Source organism: Balaenoptera musculus, chromosome 13 (assembly GCF_009873245.2).
Source record: "Balaenoptera musculus isolate JJ_BM4_2016_0621 chromosome 13, mBalMus1.pri.v3, whole genome shotgun sequence".
In the NCBI taxonomy this organism is placed as follows: Eukaryota; Metazoa; Chordata; class Mammalia; order Artiodactyla; family Balaenopteridae; genus Balaenoptera; species Balaenoptera musculus.
The window spans coordinates 9,062,320-9,082,910 of NC_045797.1; the positions used below are offsets into that span (position 1 = coordinate 9,062,320).

Here is a 20,591-nt window from a genome sequence, read left to right on the forward strand (position 1 = left end):
TTAAAAAATAAAAGAATTGCCTCTTCCATATTTGTCATTGGATGCTGGGTTTGTGTCTTAACCTCCCTGAGCTTCAGTTTCCTCATCTGTTAAGTGGGTATAAAGGTCCCCACCATAGACAGATGTTTTGAAAATTAAATGGGGATGTATAAGACATTCAGCACATCAGAGTTTTCTCACATGGGACACCTCCTGGGGTTTCACAGCCCTGTCCTTTGAGCTCAAAGACAACCCAGATACTAAGGACAAAGCTACAGGCACCAACAGAGACCCCAGCCTCCAACATAGAAGAGAGAAATTTAAAACTGCAAAGGGACATAAAAGGAGAAGAAAAAAATATGAATCAAAAGAGAGCAGGGAGACTGCCACATCACTTCCCCACCCACATGGCCAGAGCACGGAGCTTTTCTTTCGCTCCTGAGATGATGCGCATTTTCTGGTGGGTATGAGGCCTCATGATACTCACAGGTATATCTGAAAACATTGTCTGACCATGCCACTTACAAGAGAAATGTTAATTTGTCTTCATTAACAGAATAAGACATAATCTTCCCCACCTGAAGTTTGAAAAGATTTTTTAAATTATAAAACCCATGCTGGGAAGGATGCAGCCATGGGAAGAACAAGGGGTGGGGAAGTGGGCAGGGGGCAGGGGGTGGGGGGAAGGGGATAAGTTGCTTCCTGGAAGAGCAATTAGAAATACAGAAGGCCACTTGTGTCCCACGAGGGTCACTGCTCCAAGGTTCTCACTATCGCTTCGCTTAAAAGCTTTTGCACAGCAAAGGAAACCACTGACAAAAAGAAAAGACAAACTATTGAATGGAAGACAATATTTGCAAACCCTATGACCAATAAGGGATTAATATCCAACATATATAAATAGCTCAAACAACTCAACATCAAAAAAAACCTGATTTTAAAATGGGCAGAAGAGCTGAATAGATATTTTTCTAAAGAGGAAATGCAGATGGCCAACGGGCACATGAAAAGATGCTCAACATCGCTAATCATCAGGGAAATGCAAATCGAAACCACAATGAGATATCACCTCGCACATGTCAGAATGGCTGTCATCAAAAGAACACAAATAACAAACATTGGCGAAGATGTGGAGAAAGGAAACTCTCGTACACGTACACGGTTGATGAAATGTAAATTGGTGCAATCACTATGGAGAACAGTACGGAGGTTTCTCAGAAAACTAAAAATAGAACTACCATATGACCCAGCAATTCCACTCCTGGGTATATATCTGAAAAACAAAAACAAAAACACCATTTCAAAAAGGTAATGTACCCCAATGTTCATAGCAGCATTATTTATAATTACCAAGATATGGAATGGAATCAAACTAAGTATCCATCAACAGATGAATGGATAAAGAAGATGTGATATATATATACCCACACAATGGAATACCATTAAGTCATAGAAAAATAGAATGAAATCTTGCCATTTGTAGCAACATGGATGGACTTGGCGGGCATTATGCTAAGTGAACTGTCAGACAGAGAAAGACAAATAGTGTACAATATCACTTATATGTGGAATCTAAAAAATACAACAAACTAGCAAATATAACAAAAAAGAAGCTGACTCACAGATATAGAGAACAAGCTAGTGGTTACCAGTGGGGAGAGGGGAGGGGGGAGGGGCAGGATGGGGGAGGGGAGTAAGAGGTACAAATACTATGTATAAAATAAGCTACAGACTCCCTCTTGCAAGAGCACTGGCATCACAACTAACTGCTGAACAATCATTGGCAGGAAGACACTGGAACTCACCAAAAAAGATATCCCACATCCAAAGACAAAGGAGAAGCCACAATGAGATGGTAGGAGGGGTGCAATCGCAATCAAATCAAATCCCATAACTGCTGGGTGGGTGACTCACAAACTGGAGAACACTTATACCACAGAAGTCCACCCACTGGAGTGAAGGTTCTGAGCCCCACGTCAGGCTTCCCAACCTGGGGGTCTGGCAATGGGAGGAGGAATTCCGAGAGAAACAGACTTTGAAGGCTAGCGGGATTTGATTGCAGGACTCTGACAGGACTGTGGGAAACAGAGACTCCACTCTTGGAGGGCACACACAAAGTAGTGTGCACATTGGGAACCAGGGGAAGGAGCAGTGACCCAATAGGAGACTGAACCAGACCTACCTGCTAGTGTTGGAGGGTCTCCTGAAGAGGCGGGGGGTGGCTGTGGCTCACCGTGAGGACAAGGACACCGGCAGCAGAAGTTCTGGGAAGTACTCCTTGGCGTGAGCCCTCCCAGAGCCCGCCATTAGCCCCACCAAACAGCCCGGGTAGGCTCCAGTGTTGGGATTCCTCAGGCCAAACAACCAACAGGGAGGGAACCCAGCCCCACTGATCAGCAGTCAAGCGGATTAAAGTTTTACTGAGCTCTGCCCACCAGAGCAACAGCCAGCTCTACCCACCACCAGTCCCTCCCATCAGGAAACTTGCACAAGCCTCTTAGATAGCCTCATCCACCAGAGAGCAGACAGCAAAAGCAAGAAGAACTACAATTCTGCAGCCAGTGAAACAAAAACCACCTTCACAGAAAGATAGACAAGATGAAAAGGCAGAGGGCTATGTACCAGATGAAGGAACAAGATAAAACCCTAGAAAAACAACTAAATGAAGTGGAGATAGGCAACTTTCCAGAAAAAGAATTCAGAATAATGATAGTGAAGATGATCCAGGACTTCAGAAAAAGAATGGAGGCAGAGATCGAGAAGATGCAAGAAATGTTTAACAAAGACCTAGAAGAATTAAAGAACAAATAGAGATGAACAATACAATAACTGAAAAGAAAACTACACTAGAAGGAATCAATAGCAGAATATCTGAGGCAGAAGAACGGATAAGTGACCTGGAAGACAGAATGGTGGAATTCACTGCCAAGAAACAGAATAAAGAAAAAAGAATGAAAAGAAATGAAGACAGCCTAAGAGACCTCTGGCACAACATTAAATGCAACAACATTCGCATTATAGGGGTCCCAGAAGGAGAAGAGAGAGAGAAAGGACCCGAGAAAATATTTGAAGAGATTATAGTTGAAAACTTCCCTAACATGGGAAAGGAAATAGCCACCCAAGTCCAGGAAGCACAGAGAGTCCCATGCAGGATAAACCTAAGGAGAAACAGGGCGAGACACATAGTACTCAAATTGGCAAAAATTAAAGACAAAGAAAAATTATTGAAAGCAGCAAGGGAAAAATGACAAATAACATACAAGGGAACTCCTATAAGGTTAACAGGTGATTTCTCAGCAGAAACTCTACAAGCCAGAAGGGAGGGGCATGATATACTGAAAGTGATGAAAGGGAAGAACCTACAACCAAGATTACCCTACCCAGCAAGGATCTCATTCAGATTCTACGGAGAAATCAAAAGCTTTACAGACAAGCAAAAGCTAAGAGAATTCAGCACCACCAAACCAGCTCTACAACAAAGGCTAAAGGAACTTCTCTAAGTGGAAAACACAAGAGAAAAAAAGGACCTACAAAAACAAACCCAACACAATTAAGAAAATGGTCATAGGAACATACATATCGATAATTACCTTAAATGTGAATGGATTAAATGCTCCAACCAAAAGATACAGGCTTGCTGAATGGATACAGAAACAAGACCCATATATATGCTGTCTACAAGAGACCCACTTCAGACCTAGGGACACATACAGACTGAAAGTGAGGGGATGGAAAAAGATATTCCATGCAGATGGAAATCAAAAGAAAGCTGGAGTAGCAGTACTCATATCAGATAAAATAGACTTTAAAATAAAGAATGTTACAAGAGACAAGGAAAGACACTACATAATGATCAAGGGATCAATCCAAGAAGAAGATATAACAATTATAAATATATATGCACCCAACATAGGAGCACTTCAATATATAAGGCAACTGCTAACAGCTATAAAAGAGGAAATCGACAGTAACACAATAATAGTGGGGGACTTTAACACCTCACTTACACCAATGGACAGATGATCCAAAATGGAAATAAATAAGGAAACAGAAGCTTTAGATGACACAACAGACCAGATAGATTTAATTGATATTTATAGGACATTCCATCCAAAAACAGCAGATTACACTTTCTTCTCAAGTGCACATGGAACATTCTCCAGGATAGATCACATCTTGGGTCACAATTCAAGCCTCAGTAAATTTAAGAAAATTGAAGTCATATCAAGCATCTTTTCTGACCACAATGCTATGAGATTAGAAATCAATTACAGGGAAAAAAACATAAAAAAACACAAACACATGGAGGCTAAACAATACGTTACTAAATAACCAAGAGATCACTGAAGAAATCAAAGAGGAAATCAAAAAATACCTAGACACAAATGACAATGAAAACACGATGATCCAAAACCTATGGGATGCAGCAAAAGCAATTCTAAGAGGGAAGTTTATAGCAATACAAGCCTACCTCAAGAAACAAGAAAAATCTCAAATAAACAATCTAACCTTACACCTAAAGGAACTAGAGCAAGAAGAACAAACAAAACCCAAAGTTAGCAGAAGGAAAGAAATCATAAAGATCAGAGCAGAAATAAATGAAATAGAAACAAAGAAAACAATAGCAAAGATCAATAAAGCTAAAAGCTGGTTCTTTGAGAAGATAAACAAAATTGCTAAACCATTAGTCAGATTCATCAAGAAAAAGAGGGAGAGGACTCAAATCAATAAAATTAGAAATGAAAAAGGAGAAGTTACAACGGACACCACAGAAATACAAAGCATCCTAAGAGACTACTACAAGCAACTCTATGCCAATAAAATGGACAACCTGGAAGAAATGGACAAATTCTTAGAAAGGTGTAACCTTCCAAGACTGAACCAGGAAGAAATAGAAAATATGAACAGACCAATCACAAGTAATGAAATTGAAACTGTGATTAAAAATCTTCCAACAAACAAAAGTCCAGGACTAGATGGCTTCACAGGTGAATTCTATCAAAACGTTTAGAGAAGAGCTAACCCCTATCCTTCTCAAACTCTTCCAAAAAATTGCAGAGGAAGGAACACTCCCAGACTCATTCTATGAGGCCACCATCACCCTGATACCAAAACCAGACAAAGATACTACAAAAAAAGAAAATTACAGACCAATATCCCTGATGAATATAGATGCAAAAATCCTCAACAAAATACTAGCAAACAGAATCCAACAACACATTAAAAGGATCATACACCATGATCAAGTGGGATTTATCCCAGAGATGCAAGGATTCTTCAATATATGCAAATCAATCAATGTGATACACCATATTAACAAATTGAAGAATAAAAACCATATGATCATCTCAATAGATGCAGAAAAAGCTTTTGACAAAATTCAACACCATTTATGATAAAAACTCTCCAGAAAGTGGGCATAGAGGGAACCTACCTCAACATAATAAAGGCCTTATACAACAAACCCACAGCAAACATCATTCTCAATGGTGAAAAACTGAAAGCATTTCCACTAAGATCAGGAACAAGACAAGGATGTCCACTCTCGCCACTCTCATTCAACATAGTTTTGGAAGGCCTAGCCATGGCAATCAGAAAAGAAAAAGAAATAAAAGGAATACAAATTGGAAAAGAAGAAGTAAAACTGTCACTGTTTGCAGATGACATGATACTATATGTAGAAAATCCTAAAGATGCCACCAGAAAACTACTAGAGCTAATCAATGAATTTGGTAAAGTTGCAGGACACAAAATTAATGCACAGAAAACTCTTGCATTCCTACACACTAATGATGAAAACTCTGAAAGAGAAATGAAGGAAACACTCTCATTTACCATGGCAACAAAAAGAATAAAATACCTAGGAATAAATCTACCTAGGGAGACAAAAGACCTGTATGCAGAAAACTACAAGACACTGATGAAAGAAATTAATGATGATACCAACAGATGGAGAGATATACCATATTCTTGGATTGGAAGTCTCAACATTGTGAAAATGACTATACTACCCAAAGCAATCTACAGATTCAAAGCAATCCTTATCAAATTACCAATGGCATTTTTTATGGAACTAGAACAAAAAATCTTAATATTTGTATGGAGACACAAAAGACCCCGAATAGCCAAAGCAGTCTTGAGGGAAAAAAACAGAGCTGGAAGAATTAGACTCCCTGACTTAAGACTATACTACAAAGCTACAGTAATCAAAACAATATGGTACTGGCACAAAAACAGAAATATAGATCAATGGAGCAGGATAGAAAGCCCAGAGATAAACCCACACACCTATGGTCAACTAATGTATGACAAAGGAGGCAAGGATATACAATGGCGAAAAGACAACCTCTTCAATAAGTGGTGCTGGGAAAACTGGACAGCTACATGTAAAAGAATGAAATTAGAACACTCCCTAACACCATACACAAAAATAAACTCAATATGGATTAGAGACCTAAATGTAAAACCGGACACTATAAAACTCTTAGAGGAAAACATAGGAAGAACACTCTTTGACATAAATCACAGCAAGATTTTTTTCATCCACCTGCTAGAGTAATGGAAATTAAAACAAAAATAAACAAATGGGACCTAATGAAACTTCAAAGCTTTTGCACAGCAAAGGAAACCATAAACAAGATGAAAAGATAACCTTCAAAATGGGAGAAAATATTTGCTAATGAATCAACGGACAAAGGATTAATCTCCAAAATATACAAACAGCTCATGCAGCTCAATATTAAAAAAACAAACAACCCAATCCAAAAATGGGCAGAAGACCTAAATAGACATTTCTCCAAAGAAGATACACGGATGGCCAAGAAGCACATGAAAAGCTGCTCAACATCACTAATTATTAGAGAAATGCAAATGAAAACTACAATGAGGTATCACCTCACACCAGTTAGAATGGGCATCATCAGAAAATCTACAAACAACAAATGCTAGAGAGGGTGTGGAGAAAAGGGAACCCTCTTGCACTGTTGGTGGGAATGTAAATTGATAGAGCCACTATGGAGAACAGTATGGAGGTTCCTTAAAAAATTAAAAATAGAATTACCATATGACCCAGCAATCCCACTGCTGGGCATATACCCAGAGAAAACCATAATTCAAAAAAGACACATGCACTCCAATGTTCATTGCAGCACTATTTACAATAGCCAGGTCATGGAAGCAACCTAAATGCCCACTGACAGATGAATGGATAAAGAAGATGTGGTACATATATACAATGGAATATTACTCAGCCATAAAAAGGAAAGAAATTGGGTCATTTGTTGAGACGTGGATGGATCTAGAGGCTGTCATACAGAGTGAAGTAAGTCAGAAAGAGAAAAACAAATATCGTATATTAACGCATATATGTGGAACCTAGAAAAATGGTACAGATCAACCAGTTTGCAGGGCAGAAATAGAGACACATATGTAGAGAACAAACGTATGGACACCAAGGGGGAAAATTGGCAGGGGGGTGGGGGGATGTGATGAATTGGGAGATTGGGATTGACATGTATACATTGATGTGTATAAAATTGACGACTAATAAGAACCTGCTGTATAAAAAAATAAATAAAATTCAAAAATTCAAAAAAAAAAGCTACAAGGATATATTGTACAACACAGGGAATATAGCCAATATTTTATAAATGTAGTATAACCTTTAAAAATTGTGAATCACTATATTGTACACCTGTAACTTATATAATCTTGTGCATCAACTACACTTCAATTTTAAAGAAGAGGAAAAAGTTATAAAAGCCATGCTAGGAAGGCTGTAGCCATGGGAGGGTGGGGGAATAAGTTGCTTCCTTGTAGAGCAACCAGGAAATACAAAAGAAAAGGCCACTTGTCTCCCCCAGGGTCACTGCTCCAGGGTTCCTGTTATCCCTTTGCTAGCCTCAGCAGCACCCCACAAACACAGTGTTCCAGCCACTCAAAACCTCTTTTGGTTTCCAAAAGGATGTTCTCTCCCCTCCATATGCTGCTGCTTGTGCCTGGAACACTCTTTCCTCACCTCTTCCATGGCCAAATCTCACTCATCCTACAGGGGACTCAGCTTAGACGTTACTTCCGACAGGAAGACCACCAGATTGACCCCCTCTCAGCTAGGTCAGGAGCCACTTCTGGACCACCAGGGCCCCATAGCCTTCCACCATCACCACAGCAATTACTCGGGGTCTGTGTACCCATGACACACATCTCCAGAATAGGCACATGATAAATATTGGAGGAGTGAAATATGTGGAGACAGAGGTGAGTTCTGGGTGGCCTCAGGACCATGGAAAGAGGGGTGGAGGTCCAGGTTGTGGTCAGCATTTGAAAGAACATTCTAAGAATTCTAGTTCACGAACCAGCCTGGGCTGCCTTGGTAGGTAATGAGCTGCTCATCACAGGAAGTTATGCAAGGAGATGTCAGAAACTGCTTCCCTCAGCCCCTGTCCTTCACACCCAGGGAGCCTAGGCCAAGGCCAGTCCTCCTTCCAGGCCTCTGTCCAGTGCCCTCTGCCCCAAGCTTCTCCTTGTGCCTTGTATCCCCTCCTCTTGCTCGGATGGCTGCCCAGGGGAGATTGGGGTGGGGGGGGCCACAGGGGCTGTTCCCACAGCTTTGGGTAGCCCAGTCCATTCCTCAGAAGCCCTCGGGGGCCGTGACTCTCACTCTGAGAAGGCTCCTGGTACATGAAAGCCTTAGAATGAGTCCCACCTGGGCTCAACCAACACTACATCCACCATGACAGTAGGCATCACGCAGGGGGAGCCTGGGCTAGTCTGTGCTCAGAGCCTTGTGTGTGCCCAGCCCCAGAGGTTCACACCTCACTTGGACTGAAGCCAAAACCCTGCACACTCTGCCCCCACCCCTCCCGCCTGACCCTTGCTCACCCTGCCCAGCTGCACTGGCCTCCTCGTTGTGCCTCAGGGCCTTTGCACGAGCTCTTCCCGCTGCCTGGAACACTCTCCCCACCAGGTTTCAGCATGGCTGTTTTCTCTCCTGATGCCCACAACTCTTCTGTCCCTAGGGGAAAGTCCCTGCGCCTGCCCAAAGTCTGTGGCTGAGACGCCCCTGACCCCACATATCCGAGGCCTGTCCGAGCCCCCTCAGACTCGGCCTTACAGCTCAAGGGAAGGAGCCTGATCAAGGGGCCTCCGACACAGCATCCAGCCCTTTTGCCCCACTTGAACCAGCGATTCCAGCCCCAGGGCCAGTCTTCAGGGGAGGGGGTCCCACCTCTTCCCCTGTGAGCAGGGCCCAAAGCCCCCAGAAACCTGCTACAACTGATACACACATACAGTAAGTGCTCAACACATGTGAGTGGAAGTGAGAAGTGCAGATGGAGAGAGCAAGATGGAAACAGAGAGATGTGGACAGAGAACAAAAAACACAGGAAGAAGGAAAGATGAGGGGAGCCGATCTCCACTAACTACACCCCCAAGACACGCCCCACACGACACCCAGACGCCAGCAGACAACTGCCCGAGGTCTGTCAGCACTGACCACTTGCAACACATACTCACCACTAAGTCAGCAGCTGGAACTCCCCAGCAGCCGTCCCAGACCTCAGCTGTCAACTGCGGGGAACAAGGCACCCCAGCAGCCAGACTCCCCAAGCCAAGGACAACCACTGACCTCCCAACAGCCCAGCTCAGGAACAACACATGGCACCAGGGCATGGAACACCCCACACAGGCCCAGCAGCCAGAGCCTTGTACCAGCGCAGCTACCCCAGATCTTTACAACAACTGCTTACCCACGACAGTCAGACCCCCACGGCAAAGCCGGACTCCCCGGTAACAAGCCTCGCCCACCGCTACCGCCAAGCCCAAGAACACCTACCCCTAGAGCCGCACAGTGGCTGGACACTCCCTGGCCCCCGAAGCGCTGTCTTCCGAGTCCCCGCGCGCACCCCCTGCCCAGCCAATGGTAATATAAGGACCAAAGATAACAGAGCCTTTGCGGAGGTGCACGTGGCCTAGGACTGGCACTCCATTAGCATCAAGAAGGCCGTGGCTGGTGAACAATAGCCAACACCAGCAGCTGCAGCATGTAGGCAGCCGGGCCATGGGCCAGAGGACTGGCGAGGGGTGGGTGGGGGGAGGGCGGTGACACCCACAGAAGAAACAAGGAAACAGGAAGGAGGTCAGAGCCCGGTGATGAGAAAGGGCAAGAAGGGAAGAGGTGGCCCATGGGGAGTAGGTGGCCATGAGGACCAGACGGTTGTGAGAAAGACCCTTCCAAAATGGAGCTCAGCACTGGGGGCTGATGCTCCACGGGGCAGCTGTGCTGGGCACCGGGCCCTGGCCTGTCCCCTGCCCCTTCCCTGGGCAGCAGCCTCCTTCTCCCTCTCGGGGCACTGGTGTCAGAAGCAGCAGAACCCAGGGAGGAGGAGAGGGGAGGGACCCTCAGGGTTGAGGAGCCCAAGGATGGGGTCAAAAGGGGCAACAGAGACAACAGTGGATAGAGAGATAGGGGCAGAGACAAGGAGACAGAGAGACACAGAAAAAGAGGCAGAGGGGAGAAGGCTCTTTCTTCTTAAGGGACTTAAGACTATCACAGAGAAATAGAGATGGGGCGGAGAGGGAGACAGAGTGGGGAGGACAGAGCCGGGAAGAGAGGCTGAAACGGGCGGGGGGGAAGTAATGCTGGATGCCACCCCAAGGACCCCCGCAGCCCCCTGAAGGCCAGTGGGCTCAGCCAGGTCGCTACCTGCACACAAGGCTTCCCTCCCGGCTGTGTCGCAGTGAGTCCCGTGAGCCTCATGCGGCCTCCAAGCTCCTCAGTGTGGGAGGGAGTCACCAGCACTTCCATAAAGGTGACACCAGGACCCACCTGCAGCTTGTAGCTTCCCGGACGGAACTGACCCCCCGACACACACACCTGGTGTCTTCCCAGGGACCAGAGGCTGGCTCAGGGGGTCAGCAGAGTGCAAACAGCCCCACCAGGGAGGGCGTGGAGAGCAGAAGACCCTCTGGTCCAGCCACTAGGGACCCATCAAGGAGGCTTGGGTTGGCCAAAGCCAGAGCCCCCTACCCCTGGAGGGCAGGAGGAAGGGGAGGTCTTTCTCTCTTTACATCCCAAGACACTTCCCTGCAGGTTTTCTAACTCCTTGACCTGGATTTACCTTCTCTTTCTGGCCAAACCACCCAAAGAAACTGAGGCACAGAGAGATTAAGAAACTTCCCCCAGTAACTTACTCACACTTTAAGGATAAGTTTTCCTTGTGGACATGAGTAAAATGGGGATGAAAATAATTCCAGGCAGAGGGAACAGTAGATGCAAAAGCCCAGAGGTGAGAGTCAGCATGAATATGTTTAGGGAACCCTGGAAGAGGATGGAGGGAATTGGTCAGAGCTGCTAGTAGAAAAGACCCTTCAAGCGGTTCTGGAGTGAACAGATTGCAGGGGACGGGACTAGGGGCCTGTGAGACCAGGGAAGAGCCTGGGGTCCTGTTCCAGGCGGAAGATGGCCAAAGTGGGGCAGGAGGCGAGAGCCGGGTTTGAGCAGCTGAGCGATCTTGGCTTGGGGAACACCGCCACCTGGTGGTAACTATGTGGAACTGCACCCTCTTTCATTGATTTATTCAACAGTCATTTATTGCGAGCACCTAGCGTTCTCAATGTATTTGACCACCAGAACGGATCACTTTTAACACCTCCTCCCCATAAAATGTCATCTTCAGCAATAATCATAACATGAAACAAATAATAATGATGACCACAAAAGAAATGCAGACAGCGAAAATGTATTTCCCTTCTGACATAATACTTTATGTAACAACGTAAATAATTATCCAGTAACTAACACGTGGATTTAATAAAACTGAAATATCTGCAAACAGTACAACTTCAGAAGCCACGAAATTGTACCATTGATGTAATTTTTCTTGATTTGTTCATTAGTTTTAAAACAATTAGTTAAAAAACAATTTTTGCATTTTAATGGTGCTATTCAAAGTCAGTAACACAGTTAGCTTATGAACTAATATGTGCATTTACCAACTAAAAATATATCGCATGGCTTGCAAACTTCACTGTTTTACATTTTAAACACAAAATCTTCAAGTGGCCGCAGAGAATGACAAAATGGAAGGAACTGAGTTTGTATCTTAATCTTTACAATCGCTGTGCTCTGCTCGTCTGTTTCGAATCTAAATGCAGGAAGATATCGTCTGGCAGGGCTTGGAGACCCTCAAACAATTCCAAACCATTACAGATTTAGTCTCCAAACAAACACATAGCTGAGAGTCTTCGGGCGTCTGGAGTTGACTCTGTAACTGGGGGCTCTCCGAACTACTTTCCAGGTAGAATACAAAGTTCATTAAAGAATACGCTAACATGAAGCTTACACATGAAATATTAAAACTCCGTAAGCGGTAAAATCAGAGCAAGGTCTGTACCTAAGTTAATAACCCCAATGTCAATTTCCTGGTTTCGACAACGCACTCACATCACCAAGGTTCTGGGGTCTCCTCTCGGGCGTCACCAGCCTGGGCCTCAAGCCCCAGTCCCCACACCCCACCCCACAGTGCCACAAAACAGCCCCAGGCTTTCTAGAGCTCCACAAACAAAAAGAAAATCTACCTTCTCAGAAGCCGCAGAAAATCTCCTTGCCTCTGCCTGGCGCCGAGTGGGTTGCATGGCCGCCCTGGAGCCCATGGCTCTTCGGGGCCAGGCCAAGAGGAGGAGGCGTTGCAGGGCACAGGGGCCAACTGCAGCCGAGCAAGGGGGAGCAAGTCCGGAAAAGAAATGTAGGGGCCTGGCTCCACTTCACCCGACCTGTCGGGTTCTGTGCTCCAACACCCCAGCTCTTCATGTGGGGACACTGAGGCAGCGCGCGCTTGGAGCCGGGTCTTCTCCTGAGCGGGACTGAGCCGGCCCTCGGGACATCAGGTGATAAGGATTCCCAGCTGTGACTGTCTGGGCCCAGGGAGGAAGGGGAGGCAGCTGAGAAGGGGCAGAATGATAGAATCACCTGAAGAGACCTTAAAATGCACGGGCTGGGGCGGGATCAGCATGTGTTAAACTCTCTCCAGCTGATGCTAACACGCCGCGGACACGGGCAGCACCTGTCTCACGCCGTCCGTGAGGCTCGGGGAGCTGAGTGGCCAGCAGGCACGCGGCCCCTAAGTCCCCACGCTCACCTGCTGCAGCCCCTCACGCTGGTAAAGATGTCCCCAGGGCACAAGGGCGGGAAAGCCAGCCCCCCCCCCAGGCCCACACGAGAAAAGCTGTATCAAATATTGGAATGCCCGTGCGTTGCACCATCAGGCACTTCTCATGGACCCCTTCCGATGACCCAGCCCCTTTCCTGGTCCCCCCGCCCTCACCCCAGAAAGATGAGGGATCTCAGACGAGAGAGAAGCTGCGTTTATTCCAATGATTGGGGTCTTGCCACCTGAGGACTCCGGAAGTCCGCCCTTCTGGGCCCAGAGGAAGGAGGGTCCTTGCTGTAAGCAACGCCCCCTCAGCTCAAGGCCTCCCAGTAGATTCCAGCCCAGGACCACCTTGCCTGGGTCTCGGCCTCCTACCCCAGCCAGAGGGGCCAGGTGACCGGGCAGGGAATACTAGACCAGTGTGGGCCGGAGGCCTGAGCTGTCCGCCTTATCACAGCCCAGCTGGTGGTGGGGAGAGAAACTGAGCTGGGCTCAGCCAGACTGGAGGTCCTGGGAGGGAGCTGAGGACACAGGAGGAAAAGCTGGGGCATAGGGGCTGGCAGGCTGGAGCTCAGACACACGCAGCCTCGGCCCCCTTTCCGCACGCGGCAGGGTCCTCGGCCTTGCTTGCCAAGCTGTAGTAGTAGGTGCGCATGCGCTGCTCCACGGTCAGGAAGTCTGGGCGGTCCTCCCACCTGTGAGGGGTCGGGGAGATCCAGACTGCTGACCACACCTCCAGAACCCAACTTCAGCTGGTGGGTGGACATGCATGGGGCTCAGAAAGCAGTGGGGCTGGGGTGGGGGGCGGGTATCGGGTAATGGAGGGGTCTCCTGGGTGTGAGAGGACTGCAATTCCGGGGTTGCCGTATCGCCTAGTTGAGCTGACATCCAGGATGGAGGGGAACCATATACTGAGTGTTGACTGGCGAAGACTTAGGGAAGGGAGCTCCCTGAGTGTAGGGGTGACAACTGTTGACCACGGGGAGCTGGGATGTTGAATGCTGATGTACTGAGCGTGTGTATTTGGCCAGGGTATTTGGGTGCTGGGCGCGGGCTCACACGGATGCAAGTATGCTGCCCGCGAAGGAGAGGAACATTGGCGTATGGAGGATGGGTTCAGCTAGTGGAGAGTCAGGGTATTACTGGTATGTGTGTGGAATATCCATGTATTGCGTTGGGGTGTTAGGTGCTAGCCTCTTTGGGTGTTGGGGTGTTGGTGTATTGTTTCTTGATAGAGGTTGAGTTAATACATGGTGGAGAAGGGATGGGCTGATCATTTCTTATTCATTTATCATAAGTAGGGTGTGTATTTACTGGAGTGCTTGGGTGTTTGGGTGTCAGTGTGAAAGGTGTTGGCCAGTGGAATAATGGATGCTAGGGCAGGAAAGGTTTCAAATATTGGAATGCCCGTGCATTGCAGGATTAGTGTAGGGTAATAGCTTGTTTGGGTGCATGTTGCCTGTTGTGTGATGGGAAGGGGAGGTATTGATGGTGTTAGGAGTTGGCGTGTTCAAGCACCAGGCTTCAAGCAGACAGAGATGGGAGGGCATTGAGTATCTGGGTGCTTTGGTGTTGGCCTGAATGGGTAATTAGGTGTTGAATGTTGGCTGATCGGAAACAGGAATTATATAATGGAGTATTATCCCATGCCCTGAGTATTGGTATCATAGTTTGGGCCACAGTACTGACTTGTCTGAGTGTTGCAGGATCATTTGAGTATTGGCTGGTGGGAGACTGAGGTTTTAGATGCTGGAGCAGTGGGTGTCCGCAGGTAGGGTGCTGGGGTGCTGGACCACTGGAGCATTGTAGGGTCAGTCTGTTGGAGAGTTGAGCATAGATGCAGGGGGACTAAAGGTACCGAGGGTTGGAAAGGCCATGAATTGGGTGAGTCTTTGGGTGGGATGAGTTAGTTGGACTACTGGGCACCACGACTTCCTGCCCCAGGCCTGGGTGTCAGTTCAGCCAGGTACCCTCCTGCCCGCTGGCACTCACTTGTAGGTCCAGCAGTCGCTCATGAGTTTGTACATTTCAGGTGGACACTCTGGTGGGCACTCCATCCGCTTGCCCTGCTTGATGAAGGCCATGACCTCGGGGCCCTTCATCTTCTGCTCAAGCCAGAGCCAAGTACACATGTGAGTAACCAGGGCCCCTTCCCCCCTGGCCCCTCTTCCCACCCAGCTGTCCGCCCGCCTCTGCCCACACTTGCCTTGTAGGGCTTCTGGCCATAGGAGAAGGCTTCCCACATGGTGACCCCGTAGCCCCAGACGTCACTGCGGCTGGAGAACTTGCGGAAGTTGATGCACTCAGGCGCGTACCACTTGAGCGGCCACTTCCCCGCCGAGCGAGCCTGGAGGGTGGGAGATGCTGCCGGGACAGGGCTCGGGGACCCTCCACACCACCGCCTCCTCCACCTGGGCACCCCAGGGCCAGGGGCTCACAGTGTAGTAGCTGTCGTCAGCACCCAGTGCCTTGGAGAGACCAAAGTCGCTGATCTTGGCATAGTGCCGGTTGACCAGAAGGACATTGCGGGCCGCCAGGTCACGGTGCACGAAGTTCTTCTCCTCCAGGTACTTCATCCCCATGGACACCTGGTGCATCAGTTCCGCCACGTTGCTGACGGGGATCTCCTCCCTGGGGTGCAGGGGAAGGCAGGGGCAGCTGGGAGGGGACAGCCCAAGTCCCCAAGGGGGCAAAGCCCACTTCTCTGACCCAGCTGAGCCTCTGTTCAACAGATGCTTATTGGGCACCTGCTGTGTGCCAGGCATGGGGCGGGGGGAAATGGCATGAGCAAAACAGGCACAAACCTCTGCCCTCATCCAGGTTCGAGGCCTTAAATTTCATCCATGTACTGGGATTCCCAGACTTAACACATTTACCTGCATCCTCTGTGTGCCCTCAGGGAGTCTCACAGGCATCTCAAAGATAATAAAGACAAAGCCAAGTTCCTGATTGTACAAACACACGCACGCGTGCGCGCACACACACACACACACACACACACTCCTCTTTCTCCATCTTTTCATTTACTCAGAAGCACTGGCCTTGCCCTCAGCTCCTCTTTCTCACACCCAATATCCAATCCGTCAGCAAACCCTGGCAGCCCTGACTTCAAAATCCCTCCAGAATCCCCCTACTTCTCTCCACGTCTGCTTCTGCCACCCTGACCCAGCCGTCATCATTGCCAGCCTGGACCAGAACAGCCATCTCTGCCCTCACCCGGCACGGTCTGTCCTTCCCACACTGGAGTCAGGTCCTGCCCCTCCTCGGCTCACAGCATCCAGGGCTCCCACCTCACTCAGGGTAAATGTCCAAGTCCTCCCCACGGCCCACAAGGCCCTGCACCATCTGCCCCATCACCTCCCTGCCCACGTCAGCTCCCCCCTCCCCTGCACTCACTCTGCTTCAGCCTCGGGGCCCTACTCACAGTTCCTCTACCACACCAGGCACCTCAGGACCTTTGCACCGGCTGTGCCCTGTCTGGACCACTCTTCCCCCAGAGCTGCACGTGGCTGCCTCACCTTCTCACTTCTCACCTCCTACCCTGACATTCCCAACCCCCTTTCCATAGTACTTACCTTCCAACATACTCTATACTTTACGGTATTATAATGATTATTTAAAGCCTCTCTTTCCCAACCAAAATACAGGGCAGAGAACTTTGTCTCTTTGTTCGCTGATAATCCCAAGTGCTGGTAATGGTCCCTGTCACAGAGAAATTGCCCAATAAACACCCGTGGGATAACTGAGTACATGAGCTGGGACCGGTGAAGGCACGCACTCCAGCAAGAGCTCGGGTTCAAGGTCATGTGCCTCTGCGAGTGTAAAATATCGTGTCGTGAGGGTAAGAGTTTGAGGCACGAGGGAACGCAAATGAAACTGCAATTTCTTTGGATTAGAGATGGGCCAATTTTTTCTCTATAGGGCCTGAGAGTAACTATTTCAGCCTTTGCAGGACACATATGGTCTCTGCCACATAGTCCTCTTTGTTTTTTTCATAGACCTTTAAAAATGCGAAACCAGGCTGTACAAAACAAGCCTGGCTGCAGTTTTCCAACCCTGCTTTAGGTCAAAGACCATCAACCATCGGCAACTTCCCGTGCGTCACGAATTGGCCAAGAGAACAGAGGTGGCAGTTGTGACAGAGCTAATACTTACAAAGCTCCTATAAGCAACGCCAGGCACCGTTCTGAGCACTTTCTATTGATAGACAGCAACTTATTTGGCCCTCACAAGAGCCCCTGGATGTAAATACTGTGCATCACCGTGGTACAAATGAGGAAACTTGAGGCACAGGTGAATTAAGAAACCCAGCTGGGGTCACACCAGTTAGTGGCAGAGCCGAAAGTCAAACCTGGGGTCAGATCTGTCATGGGCGTGAGTGTGGGCAGCAGCTGTGTGTCTATAAACGCAGGAAATGGGTGTGGAACACACCCGTGGGTGGACAGGAGCATTCCCCCCTGCCCCCAGCCCCAAACACCTGGCCGGCCCAGAGGGTGGACAGGAGCATTCCCCCCTGCCCCAGCCCCGAACGCCTGGCCGGCCCAGAGGGTGGACAGGAGCATCCCCCTGCCCCAGCCCCGAACGCCTGGCCGGCCCAGAGGGTGGACAGGAGCATCCCCCCTGCCCCAGCCCCGAACGCCTGGCCGGCCCAGAGGGTGGACAGGAGCATTCCCCCCTGCCCCAGCCCCGAACGCCTGGCCGGCCCAGAGGGTGGACAGGAGCATTCCCCCCTGCCCCCAGCCCCGAACGCCTGGCCGGCCCAGAGGGTGGACAGGAGCATCCCCCCTGCCCCAGCCCCGAACGCCTGGCCGGCCCAGAGGGTGGACAGGAGCATTCCCCCCTGCCCCCAGCCCCGAACGCCTGGCCGGCCCAGAGGGTGGACAGGAGCACCCCCCCTGCCCCAGCCCCGAACGCCTGGCCGGCCCAGAGGGTGGACAGGAGCATCCCCCCTGCCCCAGCCCCGAACGCCTGGCCGGCCCAGAGGGTGGACAGGAGCATCCCCCCTGCCCCAGCCCCGAACGCCTGGCCGGCCCAGAGGGTGGACAGGAGCATCCCCCCTGCCCCAGCCCCGAACGCCTGGCCGGCCCAGAGGCTCACTTCTTCCCGAGCAGGAACTTGTGCAGTGGTCCGCTGCCCGCCATCTCCATCACCAGCATGAGGTCCTCGGCCTGGCAGACGCCGATGAGCCGCACGATGTAGGGGTTGTCCAGCTGGTGCATGATCTGCGCCTCCCGCATCATCTCGTCCTTGTCCGCCTTCTCCGTGTTCTGTTTCAACACCTTGATGGCCACGTCGATCTGCTTCCTGCCGTGACGCACGGAGGGACACGCGTGAGCTGGCACGGGCCTGACCCGGCCCCCTCATCCCCACCCGACCTGCCTCTCCTCTCCCTGGACTTGTGTAGTAGATGCTGTGGTTTGCCGTCCGGTCCTCCCTGCAGCTCACAGCTCACAGACAAGCCCCGCCCAGGAACTGGCCCTCGCTGAAAAGAACCGGCTCAAAGTGTCACCCTCCCCAGGGGCAGCCTGTACCAAGTGACCAGCCTGTATCCAATGACCAGCCGATGGAGCGGACAAGGGGGACTCTGCTGCATCTGCAGCTCAGCCCAACTTCTCTCCGCCCCAGACCTGCTCCTCTCACTCCCTCTCGGGTGCTGCCCTGGGCTCCCCCAGGTAACCCCGCCTAGCAGGCAATTTCCTGTCCCGGAGTCTGTTTCCCAGGCAACCTGAAGTCACATCCTGGTTCCAACCCCCAAGGCCTTAGGAGGCAACGTCCCCTCTGCCCCTCCCACAGTGGTTCCCCAACCAAGGCTGGGCAGCCTACTTGCGCATGCGGTAGACGCCCTGGCGAACGGAGCCGAAGTTGCCGCAGCCAAGTTCTATGTCAGCCATGAGGAGGTTCTCGCGCTTCAGGAAGAGCTTCTTGTTTTTGAGCTCCTCGGGGTCGCTGTAGGGGCTCTCGTACACGCTGGTGTCCATGGGCATCGATCGCGGCTTCTCTGAGGACACTAGGCATGCTGGGCACACACACAGGCGTGTGCTCCCAAGTCAGGAGCGGGGAGAGGGAGGGGGGCTGAGCAGGGCAGGGCAGCCTCGGTGCCCACCAGGCACGTGCACCGCAAGGCACAGGGTGCACCATCCAGAGCATGCACGGGCACACGGGCACACGTGTGTGTTCATGTGCGTGTGTGCATTTGTGTGCACTCCTGGTCCCATCTGTGGGTGAGCTGGGAAGCCATGTCCAAGAGGACTCTAATGTGCACATGTAACCATGTGTGCAATGGCTAGAGTGTGCACACACGTGTGCCCCTGCGTGTTCACGCATAACACCCATGTACACTCTCACCCATGTCTCGGTGTGTGATGGGGGTCCAAAGGCGTGTCTGCACAAGTAACCAATGTAGTGCCAGCTGGAGTGTGCACACCTATGGGTGTGCATGCACTGACACGTATGCACCCATGTCACGCCTGCCCATGTCTACGTATGCACCACGCAGCCATGTGTACAAGGGCTCCAGATGAGCCTCTCTGTGCACAGGCAACCGTGTATGTTCTCTGCACACACGTGCACAGGCTTACATCCACACATGAAACACACGAGCATCTGCGGCAGGGCGTTTTAGGGACCTGGGCTCTGGAGCCTGCCTCCTTGGGTTCAAACCCCAGCTCCACCACTGCCTAGCTGTGGGACGTGACAGTTCCTGGCCCTCCTTTCTCTTCTGTAAAATGAGAATGATTACCATGACCGCCTCATGTGGCTTGTCGGGAGGATTCAGCAAAGCTCATACACTCAGTGAGCTTGGAGCACGACTGGCAGGTAGTAGGTGCTTAACAGATGTGTCTGTACCCGGGGTGGCCCAGGCTCGGCCAAGTCTACTCCCCTGCACGTCAGCATGCCCCCGGGCACGTGCTCACAGGCGGGCATGATGCATGTGCCCACGTGGACACCTGCAGGCACAGCGCATGCACAGGGCAACCAGGCCCACCGCCGCAGGTCAGGCCTGGCACACGTCCCTCCCCTGACACACCCCAGGGCCCAGCCAGGACCCTGCTCTTGGTCTGACACGAACCCCTACACACCTCCATCTCTGCTGACTCACCTGGTTCGGGGGTGTATCCATCTGAGTTGAGCGTGTCGATCCGTCTCTGAGGCTAAAGGTCATGGGGTCAGCAAGGGTCAGCAAGGGTCAGCAGGGCCAGAGCTGGGGGCACCCAGCCCCTCTCATGAGACCCACATCCTCTGCGGACTCCCAGAGATGGTGCTGGGGGTACCCTCTTCTGTTTCATGGCAGCCCCACTCTCCCCCCATCTCCCGCCCGGAGCCCCACCCTGGGAACAGGACTCATTGCCCACCCAGCTCCATCCCCAAGGCCCCAAGTGTATGGTGCTGCTGACTTACCTGGGTGAATGTGGACGGGTGCGCGGGGAGTGTGGGAGCAGCGGCCTCTGGGGGAGCAGAAGGGAC

The 20,591-nt window shown here is 50.2% G+C and overlaps 1 protein-coding gene across 1 annotated transcript in view; it reads right to left on the reverse strand.

Annotated features, from left to right (window-relative positions):
- Nucleotides 1–13,327: 13,327 nt before the first annotated feature.
- LOC118906079 (tyrosine-protein kinase ZAP-70) overlaps nt 13,328–20,591 on the reverse strand; it is a 31,040-nt gene continuing 23,776 nt past the window's right edge. Inside the window, exons 7-14 of the mRNA XM_036873332.1 lie at nt 20,526–20,572; nt 20,227–20,278; nt 18,951–19,143; nt 18,225–18,431; nt 15,566–15,758; nt 15,334–15,474; nt 15,120–15,232; nt 13,328–13,822 (exon numbers count right to left, since the gene is read on the reverse strand). Of these exons, the coding sequence (XP_036729227.1) occupies nt 13,699–13,822; nt 15,120–15,232; nt 15,334–15,474; nt 15,566–15,758; nt 18,225–18,431; nt 18,951–19,143; nt 20,227–20,278; nt 20,526–20,572 (1,070 nt within the window). The 3' untranslated portion in view covers nt 13,328–13,698. The remainder of the gene's footprint in view (nt 13,823–15,119; nt 15,233–15,333; nt 15,475–15,565; nt 15,759–18,224; nt 18,432–18,950; nt 19,144–20,226; nt 20,279–20,525; nt 20,573–20,591) is intronic.